This window comes from Drosophila gunungcola, unplaced genomic scaffold (assembly GCF_025200985.1).
Source record: "Drosophila gunungcola strain Sukarami unplaced genomic scaffold, Dgunungcola_SK_2 000068F, whole genome shotgun sequence".
Lineage (NCBI taxonomy): Eukaryota > Metazoa > Arthropoda > Insecta > Diptera > Drosophilidae > Drosophila > Drosophila gunungcola.
In genome coordinates, this window is record NW_026453231.1 from 437,556 (window position 1) to 452,903 (window position 15,348).

A 15,348-nucleotide genomic window follows, 5' to 3' on the forward strand; every position below is an offset into this window, starting at 1 on the left:
TATTTTCCTGAAGAAAAGGGTTTAACTTTTGAATATTCGTTGCTACCGGTTTATTCTTCCGAATTTTACTTATGTCGTCCCAGAACTCGTGAAATTGGACAACTTCGACAATTTTATCAAAAGCGAAATCCATTTTTCTTGGCGAAATACTTTTTTCAAAGGGCTTCGACACCTTTCTGCACCTTTGAATAAAACGAAAAACCCACACGAAAACTCTCAGAAGCTTCAGGTGCGACGAAAAAGACTCTATTTTCTGAAGCACATAATTTGGCTCTGGGCTGACTGACGAGAGCTTGTGCCGATTTTCCGGCAAATTATTGAAATATAATAGTCAGTGTTCAATCGAACATCATCGTAGCCACTCCTTTTCGTCGCGCTCTCGAAATAGTTTCACAATTCGCAATTTAACATCGTCGAACTACTGCAGTCACAAGTTTTCGCGTCGTTAATACAAAATAGTATTAAATTTTCATGGTAACCCCGAAGTGATTAGCAGTAGAGTTCGCGAGTTTTAAATTTTTTTTTCGGTGAAAACTAAAAACATTACCAACAAAAACCAATTTATTCGTGTCGGTTCGGCCAATAAATTAAATTCAATAATATTTCGTCGCTGGAAATTTTCTGCCGTTCTTGAAGTTGCGCCTGACTGACATATTTAATTGCTCAAGTTGCTGCTGCCGCCAAATGGAAGTCAAAAAGGAAGTTGCAATTATCAAGTCGGCCATCCAGGTATAGAGTGCCAAAAGTTGAAAGTTAATCTGTGGCGTTTTGTCAATTGTTTTTTTGGCCCATCTTTTTGCATTCGTGTAAAAATCGGTAGATAGTGAGCATTCTAACCAAGAAATACAAATTTGCATGTACTAACTGAAGCAGCGAATGAAAGAAACACGTGTACTTGTAGGTTAAAGAATAAATGCTCTTTTATTATCTAAGTATATTTTGACGGTTGATACATGACTCGCATGATCTGCGGCTTGAAGCTGACTGACTTATAAAAAGGGGTAGAGTCGCGCCTATCTACACTTCTTTAGGTTATAAATGAGGTAAGAGAGATAAGCCGTTACTTTTAAGCTTTTACATATGATTCTCATCTCTTTATGATATTGGGCATAAAGAACTGATCATATCGTTTACATTTGTTGCATTGATTTACATTACATAGTTTCAACACTAACAACCAAAATTCTATAATAAACATAATATATTTCGAATTATATGTGAATCGCTTTAGCCAAAAAACAAGCAAATAAAATACTCGTCGTCGACCCAATTAGTCGTAGTGAGCACCAATTTGGGGTATAAATAAAACAGCTGGAAAAAAGTGCAAATTGTGAAAAGTGTAGGTCTCAAAAAATTAGCGGCAATAACTTTCGCCGCAGTTTGTCCGAACATTTCCCTCGCTTTTCAGAATTTTCCCGCGCTTTTCCAATTTTTCCGCGCTTTTCATAATTTTGCGCGTATTTGGCGTCAGGCTTATATATTCGTTGCCCTTAGTCATCGGTCAGTGTATCATTCTCCGTTAGCATTTGCATAGGAAGAGCCGCTAGCCGCGTACACATACACACGCACACCGACACCGCTGCCGCTATTTAGAGTTATCTTTTGTCGTTTTTCGTTCTCGATCGCTGCAGCAGTGCAATTTTCGGTCTGCCTAAACGTTTGTTCGTTTTTTCGGTACGCTTGAGCTTGAGCGGTAGCTCCCCTACAGTGCGTGCGTGCGGCATATACTGTCGCAGGGTTTATATAAAAAATATAAAAACCCTATTTAGATATTTTTCGCTGTAATTCTCTCGGCACTTAGCTCCCTTACACCGTGTGCGATCGGTATATTACTCGTTGATTTTATTATATTATTTAACAAATAAATAATTTAATAAATATAAATATTTAACACCTCTTCGATACCAACCAAATAAATACAAATAAACGCAATAGCAACTAAGGATATCGAAGAGCTTAAACACCAACGAGATGTTTGCATGAAAAGTATTAACCGAACTTATCGCCACTTAAAAGAAGCTAAATTATCTATAAATCCGGTCGAGCTTTAGTGTCGATTAGAGATTCTAAATACGCACATTGAAAACGCTTCCCTTTTGCAAAACCAAATAGAAGTGAAAGATACAAAAGATGTATACCGCGAAGAGTTGGAAGAGAGGGCCGTAATGACAAAGTCATTGCTGATTTCGATTTTAAATAAGTGCAAGCAAAATAATATCGAGAAATCAGCTCCGCCAGCAAATCGCCCGCCTCAATGCCGTCTGCCGAGCGTTGCTCTCCCAACTTTTCGCGGAAAACACTCCGAATTTAAAAATTTTATAAGCCTTTTCGAAACTTTTGTTGACAAAGATGACACTTTACACGATATTGAAAAATTCAATCATTTAATTTTGTGTTTAGCTGGAGACGCTTTAGGAACAGTTAGGGCCTTTCAAGTCACTGCTGAAAATTATCCCAAAGCCCTTGCTAGCCTGAAGCGGGTGTACGATAATGATTGTCTTATTTTTTTTGACAACATATCGACACTTTTTAATTTGCAAAAAAGCAGCCTTCAGCTACAGCCTTGAGAACCCTCATCGACACGGTCACAGCCTTGTATGACTCCTTGCTGTCTATTGGGGATGATAGACGCATTACTAATGCTATTTTAATACATCTGGTAATGAGCAAGGTCGATGCAGGAACTAAAAGAAAATGGGAAGAACAGTTAGATTATTCTTCGCTTCCACTTTGGAGCGAATGTGAGGCGGCCCTCAACAGGCGATACCAACACATGGTAGCAGAAGAAGCTTCCAAGCCCAAAACTGTTCAGCAGACCCAATCTAACCCTAAGAAGAATGGAAATAGGAGTTTTTCGTTTGTCGCTGCCAGGAACGACTCTGTTCAATGCATGTATTGCAACTCAGCTGAACATCAGATTGGAAACTGCGCTTCCTTCGCAGCCCTAACAGTTCAGCAAAGATTCGATTTCGCTAAAAGAGCACCCGTATGCATTAACTGCTTAATGTCAAAAAATGCAAATCGAACAGATGTAGAGTGTGCAATTCCTCACATCACACTTTGCTACACATATATGCCCCAAACACAAATCTCGCGTTGCCACCTCCTTCTCAGCCCACGCTCATGCAGGAGTCTCCATCCACGTCGCATGTTTTGCATGCGAATGCATCGGATCGAGTCATTCTTGCAACTGCTGTTGTGAGCGTCCAAACCAAAAGCGGCGAGTTTGTATTAGCTCGAGCGTTGCTCGACTCTGGTTCACAAATAAACTTTGTAACCGATGAGCTCGCTCAGAGGCTCAAAATTACAAGAGAGGACGTGTGCATGAGCTTGCGAGGCATTGGTGGAACTAATGCCCAAGCCACAAAAAAAATACACACGATTGTGAAGTCGCGAGTAGCCAATTGTCATCCGATTTTTGGATTATGAAAAATATTTCTGGTTATCATCCGGATCAAGCGGTGAACACCAGCGGGTGGAGGGTGCCTGACAATATTCAGTTGGCAGATCCATTCTTCTTCAAGCCCCAAAAAATAGATATGCTTATCGGCGCTGATACATTCTTTGAACTTTTATCTATTGGCCAGATAAAGCAGGGGCCTGAATTCCCCATCTTACAAAAGACAGTTCTCGGCTGAATAGTGTCAAAGAGATGTGCTACTGAAAATAATGTAAACGCTGAAAAATGGTACATCTCAGCTGCCAGGTGGAAGCGTGAGAGTCAATTGACACAACCCTGCAGAAATTTTGGTCTGGGGAGCACTTGCCGCCCAAGGCTAAAGTCCATACTCCTGAGCAACAACTCTGTCAACAACACTTTGAGGAAAATACTCAAAGATTGTCGTCCGGTAGATTTTCGGTTCGTTTGCCGTTTAAATCTGACCCAAATACTCTTGGTTCGTCATACGAAGTTGCGAATCGTAGTTTTTTGTCGCTAGAAAGGAAATTGTCAAAGGACTCTTCGCTGAAGAAGATGTATATTGAATACATGGAGGAATATGTTTCACTGGGCCACATGTCCTCCACCAATGACAAAATTCCGAATACTCCGCACTATTTCATTCCGCACCAATGCGTTTTACGGCCACAAAGTACTTCAACTAAGTTGAGAGTAGTTTTCGATGCATCGAGCCGTACTTCTACGCAGGTAGCGTTGAATGACATCTTGATGGTAGGCCCAACTATTCAAGAGGTGCTGTACTCGACTCTGCTTCGGTTTAGAATGCATAAGTTTGCCCTTGCGGCCGACGTCAAAAAGATGTATCGCCAAGTGATGGTGGACGAAGCTGACCGAAACTTCCAGCTCATAGTAAGGAGACGAGATCCTTCCGAGTCCGTGAAAATCTTTAAGTTAAACACAGTTACATATGGAACTTCGCCAGCACCCTTCTTAGCGATTCGGTGTTTATTGCGACTATGAGCAATTACGCAAATAACTCATCCAAAAGCCGCAAAGGTTATTCAGAATGATTTTTATGTTGACGATTTGTTGACTACCGCCGGATGCGTTGAGGACCTGCAAAGTCTTCGAGACGAAGTTTCTAAGGTCGTTGCAGGAACTCTGGGATCAAAAGTTAGATACGATTCGCTACCGATGCGCTTGCTAACATCGTGGAAAGCTTTTAAAGTATCGCTTCTGCAGCTACCGAAAATTAAGGTCTCGGGTATCGTCCACCCAGATTCGCAATAACCATGCGACCGTATGGAGCATGCATCTACGTTCGTACTCAAGCTGCTAAAGGTTTAAAAATGTCTTTATTGACCGCCTAGTCGAAAGTAGCTCACCTCAAAAGCCTAGCCTTGAGCTGAGCGCAGATCACTTCTCTAAGTTGTCCCATTGAGAATATTTTCCTGTGGACAGACTCCGAGATCACTGGATCAAAACCCATCCCTCGTCGTTGTCGGTTTTTTGTTTCGAACCGGGTTGTAGAAGTTCAGTAGTGGTCGGAGAAAGCAATTTGGAGACACGTTCCCACGAAAGTCAACCCAGCAGACATAGTGTCCCGAGGATGTGAGTAGAGGAGCTTACAACGTTCATTTGGTTCGGTGGGCCTTTGTTCTTGCTAGACTCAGAAAATAATTGGCCTGTAAATAGACATTTCGAACTGCCGGAAAATCGGCACAAGCTCTCGTCAGTCAGCCCAGAGCCAAATTATGTGCTTCAGAAAATAGAGTCCTTTTCGCCGCACCTGAAGCTTCTGAGAGTGTTTTCCGTTTTGTTCAAGGGTGCAGAAAGGTGTCGAAGCTCTTTGAAAAAAACATTTCACTAAGAGAACTGGTTTTCGCTTTTGAAAAATTTTTGAAGATATTCAATTTCATAATATATTCATAAGTAAAGTTTTGAAAAATTAACCGGTAGCAACGAATATTCAAAAGCTAAACCCTTTTATTTAGGAAAATAAATTAGATTAATGTTCCTCGACATTGTTGCGAGTTAGTGGAAGGTTATTGAATACTCCTTTCCCGTACGAAGCCAAATTCCCGTTGTTACTGTCTAAAAGCTCACAGCTCGTCAGATCCTATGTGTCATACCTGCACGTTACAAATTGTCACGCTGGCCCACGAGCTCTCGTAAGTCGTCTGCGGGCTCCCAATTGTGGGGAAACGCGAGCAGCAGTAACATCGATATTATCCAGTGAGCACAATCAAAAATCCTGAGAAATATCACTGGGGCACCTTGGTATGTTCGGAACGGCAACATCCACAGAGATCTTGGCATTCTACCCGTAAAAGATGAAATATCGAAACAAAAAGCGTCCTACCACACCAAACTAACTTCTCATCCAAACCAGCTCGCCAGGGGCCTAGCCAGGGTTTCCAACCGGACCCGATTACAACGAAATGACCTTCCAGCTCAGCAATAGTTATTAGAGCCCTTTCATCTCGCATCAGTCATCTTGACTGTCAGATAAAGTTTTAATTTAAGATTTTATGTACTTATTGTTAGTCTCAATTAAGAGAAGATTCAATAAATAAAATGCATACGAAAAATACTCAAAGATTGTCGTCTGGTAGATTTTTGGCTCGTTTGCCATTTAAATCTGACCCAAATACTCTTGGTTCGTCATACGAAGTTGCGAAACGTAGATTTTTGTCGCTAGAAAGGAAATTGTCAAAGGACCCTTCTCTGAAGAAGATGTATCTTGAATTAATGGAGGAATATGTTTCACTGGGCCACATGTCCTCCACCAATGACAAAATTCCGAATACTCCGCACTATTTCATTCCGCACCAATGCCTTCTACGGCCACAAAGTACTTCAACTAAGTTGATAGTAGTTTTCGATGCATCGAGCCGTACTTCCACGCAGGTAGCGTTGAACGACTCTGCTTCGGTTGGTTTTCAAACTGCCCAGAGTTATCTGAATTTGATAGCGCTGTAATGCCACTTATGGCAGACTTAGACGTTATAAGACCCTTGGCGTGATTTGGTTACCGGTTAAAGATTACTTTCAATTTCGGTTGGATGACTCTTTCCTGAATCTTCGCGCGACAAAACGAAATATTTTGTCGGTGACTGCTCGACTTTTCGACCCACTTGGCCTCTTGTATCCTTTGGTCACAAAGGCAAAGATGTTGTTGCAGGAACTGTAGTTTCGAAAATTAGATTGGGACGAGTCCCTACCGGTGCAGTTGCTTACATCGTGGGAGACGTTTAAAGCGACGCTTCTGCAGCTGCCGAAAATTAAGGTATCGCGATACGTCAACACAGATCCACAAGTCCCAATTCAAATACATGGTTTCACTGACGCTTCCATGCGAGCGTATGGAGCGTGCATCTACGTTCGTACTCAAACTGCTGAAGGTTTGAAAGTGTCTATCCGCCAAATCGAAAGTAACTCCCCTCAAGACGAAAACTTTGCCTCGCCTTGAGCTGTGTGCAGCTCACCTTTTAGCAGATCTCTATAATCGTGTCAGGCCATTGCTAAATTGTCCCATTGAGAATGTTTTTCTGTGGACAGACTCCGAGATCACCTTACACTGGATCAAAACCCATCCCTCGTCGTTTTCAGTTTTTGTTTCGAACCGGGTCGCAGAAATTCAGGAGTGGTCGGAGAAAGCAATTTGGAGACACGTTCCCACGAAAGTCAACCCAGCAGACATAGTGTCAGGAGGATTTGACGTAGAGGAGCTTACAACGTCCATTTGGTTCGGTGGGCCTTCGTTCTTGCTAGACTCAGAAAATAATTGGCCTGTAAATAAACATTTCGAACTGCCGGCTGATATAACGTCGATGGAGCTACGCAAATCGGCAATAGTTCTCGTAGTCAGCCCAGAGCCAAATTATTTGATTCAGAAAATAGAGTCCTTTTCGTCGCACCTTAAGCTTCTGAGAGTGTTCGTGTGGGTTTTTCGTTTTATTCAAAGGGTCAGAAAGATGTCGAAGTCCTTTGAAAAAAGTATTTCGCAACGAAAACTGGATTTCGCTTTTGATAAAATTGTCGAAGTTATCCAATATCACGAATTCAGGGACGACATAAGTAAAATTCGGAAAAATAATCCGGTAGCAACGAATATTTAAAAGTTAAGCCCCTTTAACTTAGACTGGTGTTTCTTGACATTGCTATGAATTGGGCGTCGGTTACCAGCAGATAGACTTCGAGCTCATCGTCCGTTTAATATCTGTAGCGTTGATTTTTGTGGCCCCGTCACCACAACTTATCGTAACCGTGGTAAATCGTGGCTTTGTTCTTATTTTTGGCGACCAAAGCGTCTGGTGTCTATTGGTGTTGGTGTCTGTCTTAACCACTGATGGTTTTTGATGATGATGATTCTGCAGAAGGTGTGTTGCGACATTGCGACCAACTTCGTCGGCGCCGATCACCAACTGTTCATAACGCCAAGATCACCGCACTTCGGCGGACTTTGGGAGGCTGGTGTGAAGGCTGCAAACCACTTGTTCCTTCGGAAGGTAGGCCGAGACCTCTTGATCGCGGAGGAGCTCTGAACTCTCTTTATTAGTGTGGAGGCTCCAGGCCCCTCGGAGATCTCAGCAGCGACCCAACGACGGCTTTGACCCCTGTTGGCCCCACCATCGGCAGCACTTCCGGACCAAATCAGCAGCAGAGGACCTAGTGGCTCCAGGAGAATCCAAACAACGGTGTGGGAGGTCTGGTCGTCGTCGAGGAGGACAATCTTTCACGGTCCACGCCGGCACCGCCCAAAATGTTCGGGTGGCGGACGTACGGACGCAGGAGGGAGTGTAGAGACGAGCTGTCTATCCCGTGTTGTCCTAGAGGACGTCGTCTCTTCAAAAAGGGCAGTGTTGTCGCACTTTGCGCAGTTATTTGAATTTTTTTAGTTTGTAAGGCGAGAGCGGGAGCGAATAAAGCTTTTGTGCTTTTTCGTGCTTTTCGTTTTCCGATTCGAATGAAATTAAGGCATAATTCGGAGTTATTACAACATTAGTATGCCCAAAAGAATTTTAAAAAAATGGTAAATTAGATTTGTCACAATTTTTTTTTTAACATAATATAATAATTAAGTTCACCGATTTTGATCAAATTTAAATCGTAGTTCTAAAATAATAAACCATTACTACGTATCGAATAATAATAATAATAATAATAATAATAATAATAATAATAATAATTAAGTTCACCGATTTTGATCAAATTTAAATCGTAGTTCTAAAATAATAAACCATTACTACGTATCGAAGAACTAACAAAAAACCAGCAAAGTTGTAATTCTTTCCTTTTTTTTCCGATTGTTCCAATGGCTTGCTCCGACAAACGGATGGACGGACATAAGGCCGGACAGACAGACGCACTTGACTAGATCGACTATCCTAGATATGCGGATCAAGAATGTATGTAGGGTGGGAAATATTTTTTCCACTGCGTTGCAAACTTGAGACTGGGATTATAATACCCTCTACAAGGGTATAAAACTATTTAAAAACAAACATTTTATTATTTAATCTCAAAACTAGCGAACATATTAAAGATTTGTAAAAAACTTAAAATTTGTACATCAGAAAATAGTTTATAGCAAACGGAATGCTTAAGAACCTACTACATTGATCCTGTAATTCATAAAATGATGATTTTAAAATTATGAAAACTTTTTTTATGTACTTCAAGCAGGTATCAACAATTTGTATTGTTTTTGAGTTTTGATTTTAACATTAAACTTACCTATCGTAAATAAACGTGGTTCTAAAGTTGTACAAAATGTGTTGCCATCCATTAATCCTATTTGTGCATTTGCGGGCTGGTGCCTTAACAAATGCTTTTTCGGAGGTATTATGTCAGCGAGGACATCCTTATGTGGATCCATAACTTCGGACACGGTTTTTGATTGCAAGGTTCCAATGTGTTTTAATAATGCCATAGATTCTTCTCTGACGATTGCGTTGGGACTTGTTATGTGTCGCACTAACTCGTGAATAACTTCATAAGATGCTTTAGATTGCAAATCATTTAAATCTGCATTTTTATAACATTCACTTATAGGGCTTAAGCAAATTTCCAACATAGTTTTCATATAGTTTTTTGTAATATCGATAGCGCCATTAGAAACATCTCCTTCTAGGTCCATTAGGACAAACATGAATGCTTTTAAAAAATTAAAGAGATTTTGAAAAAGAGCCCGCAGAGACATATGTTTACATAAAAACTGAATTGCTTGACAACCGCCAACTTTTGAATACCAGGGGCGGTCATAGCATAGGGATATCATTTTTTCAGCTAAATACTGGATAATAGGTAATCTGCACGCTCTTTCTTTATTACCCATAATATTTGTTGCAGTGTCAAGAATAATACCCATGCATGCTATTCCGGGTTTACATAATTCCTTTTCTTCATGACCCATGCAAGATGCTAAAGCATCAATTAATACCAAAGGATCAACTCCATTCGAAGCTTGATACGCTTTCTGTGGAAAAGGTCCCGCCTGTTGTGCTATAGCTACCATAGTATAATGTCTTACAACGGCGGCCATTACTGGACACACAGAATCACGCAAATCCTTTGTTGCTGAAGCAACTAACATTCCTATTAGGGCTGTTTTATGCGTTCCTCGTACAGTTTCATCCTCGATTTTATGTTGAAGCGTAGAAGAATTTATAATATTATTTTCAACAAAATCCACATGAGTAAAAAGTTTTAGCAATATATGTTTTTCATCATCCAAACTTATAAACGCAGCTAGAAAGCATCGGATTATTTCCCAGCTTTGTCGTCTGTAAAACTGTTCAGTAGAGTTTGATCCCAAGGCTCTGAGAGCTGATTCAATCGCCTCATCGACAGGAAAATCTATCGGGGTCTCATACTCTTGAAAATATGTTACAATTGATATGGTTGGCTTTTCAGTTTTTTGATAAGATAAAATTTGCGGCTCGACCATCATTTTTCGATTTCCACCTCCAAATTTCCCAAGAACGCGAAACGCAACTAATGCGGCATTGTCCTGATTTCTTAAGGTTTTCCACAAAGCTTGCATCAATGCTGCTCTCACTGGTTGTATGTGATCATATAAAAAGTCAGGCTGCAAGTTATCAACGCATAGTTCCAATGTTCGCAAGCCCTAAAAAAAAACAACATTATTAATTTAAAAGCAAAATTTTTCAGTTTGTTAGAAGTTGTTGCTACTTTATCCAGTATAGAACCAAAGGAAAAAATATCCTTTGATTCTTTGTATAACTATTAACGAGGTATATGAAAACAATTTATTAGAAAAAAAAACGAAGTTGTGTCATTTTTCCTATCCTATCACAGCTATATGTTATGTATATTATATATTAATAAATTATAAATATTAAAATCGAATTTTCGGTATGAACCGAAATGGCTATATTTTGGAGTGTATGCGTTTCTGATTAATAAGTTTTAATTGTTGATTTTTTTCCGCATCTTACAATGGCAGCTGTGTGGTAAATTCGTCCGATCCATACCTTTTTTGGTCCCGACAGCATGTGTCGGGAATGTTGGTCCGAAACGCCTTAATACTTCCCAAAGCTAATCAATTTTAGCTGGCTTAGAAGCAGCAATTGCCGTCTTAAGGTCCGACCATAGATCCCACAGGATTAACGTCAGGCGACTGCGCTGGTTACTTCAAATCGTTGACAGAGTTTTTTCTGAACCATTTCCTGGCTTTCCTGCTGGATTACACATATGAGCCTGATTTCCTACTCCAATATTTTTCAAAATATGCACGTAGACGTGCTGATACATGATGATTTTAATCCAATATATTGGGCCTACTTTATAGTAGGAAAAGCAAATCCATGCCACTAACTACACCCTCCATGATTAATGGTTTTCTTGGTTTTCTGAGTCTTGTATTCTACGCTCTTTGGTCGTCTGTTTTGTTCCGCCGCATTTATTTTTAGCTTCTTTTAAAGCGCTGTAGCAGGCTTGAAAGGATCTTTTTTGTGAAAAACATAAAAGAGGAAATAACGCTTTAGTCGAATTTGCCGACTATTAGATGACTCAGATAACAATTTTTCAAACTAAATATTCAGCCACAAATCGAAATTAAAGTAGCGTCATCTGTCGAACTGCATAGCCAACACTAAAAGCTATAAGCGTGCAGCGTGTCCGTTTACCTCAGTGATTACCGGCAGAGCATACCCTATAACTTTTTTCGATTGTGTTTGTTTACCGATAGATATAACATAACACAAACCCACAGATTACAACTGCTAAGGTCTAACGTATCTCAGAGTGACGGGTTAAGTGTCACGTGATTTGTAGGCGTGGCTCTTGATCAGCATCACAAGAAAGAGTCTATCTAGCCATGTCCCTCTGTCCGTCCGTTAATATGAACGTCGAGATCTCGGAAACTATAAAAGCTAGAGATTTGAGATTTGAAGTATTTCTTTTTCCGTTTCGACGCAAGCTAGTCTCTCAGTTATAAAGTTATCTGAATGAAACTTTCCCAAAAATTTCTTTTTATTGCAGCCACAACCACTTTTCAATCAAGCTGTTCTGGCAGAACTTTAAAGAAAAACGAAGGGCACCCGATCTACAAGTTGCAGTACGTTCTGCACCGAAGAATCACCGCCGCACAAACGGAAGTGCTATGCACAAACTGCCACACAGGGTCTTACTGCACCCTAAGGTCAGTCTGTGTAGCTTGAGGAGACTGCCACAACTCCAAAACTTGTCCTGCCAACAAAAAAAACTCTCTTATGAAAATTTGTGGTACCTGTGGAGAAAACCACACATCAAACTATCCTGTCTACAAGAATCAAACGAATCGTTTTCATCGTGCAACACCGGCACGTTTCCAGGCAACACAAAACGTCCACTTTATATCTCAAACCACCCCTGAAGTTTTCTTCGGCAGAGCAGTCAGACCAAAATCTAAACTATAATGATCAGTTTGCAACAAAGTATGATGGACCATACGCAAAATCAAAGCATATTGATACAGATACTTGCATCTCAGCAGTCCAAATAAACCATGTCTTGACTACGAATATCTCTGTGGAATGCCAACGGCGTTTCCCGGCATAAACTTGAATTTTTTTCAGTTCCTGAACGTTGCATCGACGTTATGTTACAAGCAGAAATGAACCTTCCAAGCAATTATAAATTTCAAATATAATATAATATATAATATAATTTCAACCAGATGTCAAAGTCAACGGGGCAACCGGCATCTTAATAAGGTTTGCACAGAATTATTTGCAAGCTACAACGAGAAAGTTACAACTGGGCAACTGCAATCTTGCCATTGCCGCTGTCTATTGTCTACCTCGCTTTTTAGTCTCTGAAGGCCAATTCATTGATTTCTACAATTCACTTGGAGATCGCTTCATAGGAGCAGGAGACTATATTGCCAAGCAAACGCACTGAGGATCTCGCCTTGTGACCTCCAAAGGAAGGCAACTATACAACGCAATCATCAAAACATGCAAACAAAATGGACTACGTTTGACTACATACTGGACAGCTGAGTCCAGAAATCTTCCAGATTTAATTGATTTTGCTGTGAAAAAAAATATGTCTCCCAACCGATACAAAAATAATCTTCAAATTGAACAGCTTGATTTGGAAAAAAGACGTTTAAGACGTGCTTGGAAAACCAGCAGATCACCAACCTCGAACCGCAAATTCGTTTGCACTAGCATCGCCTCCGTTTCGTAGTGAAACAGAAAAACAATAAGGCTAAAGTCATCAAAGAGCAAGAGAAACTGAGCAGTTGAATTGTAAATTTTCATACGCGATTATAAGACTTGGCAACTTCCCAAAAAAGTGAACAAAATCCGTAATCATAATAATGTGCCTCTCAAAACTATTCGAAAAATGCCTTCTGACGCGCATCATCCGATAACTGAAAACGCAACATGTTATGCGTATTTTTTTTATTATTTGAAAAGGTTAAAATATGAAGTCTAATTACTACCATGAATTCTAGAAAAAAACAATTATTTTTTCTATAGTACTAATTTTATTTTTACGATTACTTAATACCCTTGGAGCTGTTCCAAAAATAAAATAATTTTTTAGCGAAATTCCGATTTATTTGCTTTAATGTTTATATGTTTAATGATATATGATTTCGTTGTTAGATTTTAATTTTGAATTGAAGTATATTCAAATTAATAGAAAAACAGCGTATAATTTTTTTCATATATTTTTCAGCTTGTTCTTTTGGGAGCTATATGATATAGATTTTAATGAAAATAAAACCGTAATTCGTAATTATTAAACCATTTTATATTTTAAACAAATAAAATTTAATTAAAAACAGCGAAGCTATAATTTGTTTATTATTTTCTTTTTCTATGTTTATGACATATGATATCTATGTTTAATGATATATGATATCGTTGTTAGATTTTAATTAATGGAAAAACAGCGTATAATTTTTTTCATATATTTTTCAGATTATTCTTTTGGGAGCTATATGATATAGATTTTAATGAAAATAAAACCGTAATTCGTAATTATTAAACCATTTTATATTTTAAACAAATAAAAATTAATTAAAAACAGCGAAGCTATAATTTGTTTATTATTTTCTTTTTCTATGTTTATGATTGTTTCAAAGGGATCCATTAAAAAACAAGAAGAAGAAGAACAAGTTCCTCGTTTATTAGATACCCTTTACTCAGATAACAAAATATTAATATTGTCAATAAATATCTCAGTTACGTTAACAAAATTAAAGCATTAATTACACTATCTATGGTCTCTGCCTACATCATCTTTTATCACAAATTTTATATGAGCAATTTCCAGGTTTTTAGTTCTTCCCCGAGATTTGCGCTTTCCCTTTCACTAGTTAGCTTGCATCATCATTATCCACGCTTAGCGGAATTAATAAGCCTACTCTTTCGGTTAAATAGTCTGTAAAAAATGCCCAGTGTCATAACGCTTCCATTTAATGTAGGCCTTGGGGCACAAGAGTGGGAACCACGTCCATTGAACTTGTTCCTTTTTATACGGCGATAAGATCTCTACGCTCTGGATAATGGGCTTTGAAGCATACATGAAGCGACAGTACATGAAGTGACGATATTATATAGCCGCAGAATTGAAAATCTGCTGTGATGGCCCGATCGTGACGAGTATTACACCAATCGAAAGGTATCGCTAAATGAACAAGAACTGTATACCAAACTTTACGAAAATGGGAATGGTTGAGGAGAAAGTGCGCTGAAAGTGACATACTAAATTACATACTATTTAAGTGGAGCTCCTGAGCTTGGTTTGGAAAATATTACACTTTTTTAACACAGTTTAAATTTTATTCAAAATACGCGTAGAATTACACCATAGAATGACACCAATCCGATGCCCCGTATAAAAGTTAGTCAAAAAATACTTTTTTTTGGTATATTTAAAAAATACAACAATTTTCTACATCGTTTCTCAATTTTAACAAATTTTAGCGACTTGTTATTGAATTCTGAAATAATTTTTATTGTGTTTGGCAGGATGTTACAAAAAAGATTATTCTACGAATTTTTGAAAAACTAGATTATATAGCGTGAAATAGCTAAAATGGCTATTAAGCAACGAAAACGGTTTTTTTTTAGTTTGAAGAAGTATCCACCTTTAATTTGGTGAGGAAAATTCTATAAAAAAATGATTTCAGGTTGAAGGAAGAAACATTTTCAACGTAAACACATCATCCAGTAACGGAATTTTAATTTTGTGTGACCCTCAGAAGAATTAGAGGAACAATCCATAGGCAGAGAGATACGAGCATACACAAATAACACGAGTCAATACACAGAAGACTGGTTGACTCAAGTGGTGGGTCAACAATAAACAATGTTTTTACGTTATAATATTGAGCGCAAAAAAACCTAAGAGTTTTTGGGCATAGGGTCGGCTATGCTGTTGGACAACGCAAAAAAAACAAAAAACAAAATTCAGACACTTGT

General features: G+C 38.9%; 1 protein-coding gene across 1 annotated transcript in view; it reads right to left on the reverse strand.

Annotated features, from left to right (window-relative positions):
* The window catches only part of LOC128264384 (transcription-associated protein 1-like), a 90,999-nt gene extending 80,079 nt beyond the window's left edge, over positions 1 to 10,920 (reverse strand). Inside the window, exons 1-2 of the mRNA XM_052999824.1 lie at positions 10,900 to 10,920; positions 9,140 to 10,532 (exon numbers count right to left, since the gene is read on the reverse strand). Of these exons, the coding sequence (XP_052855784.1) occupies positions 9,140 to 10,532; positions 10,900 to 10,920 (1,414 nt within the window). The remainder of the gene's footprint in view (positions 1 to 9,139; positions 10,533 to 10,899) is intronic.
* Between the last annotated feature and the right edge of the window lie 4,428 nt (positions 10,921 to 15,348).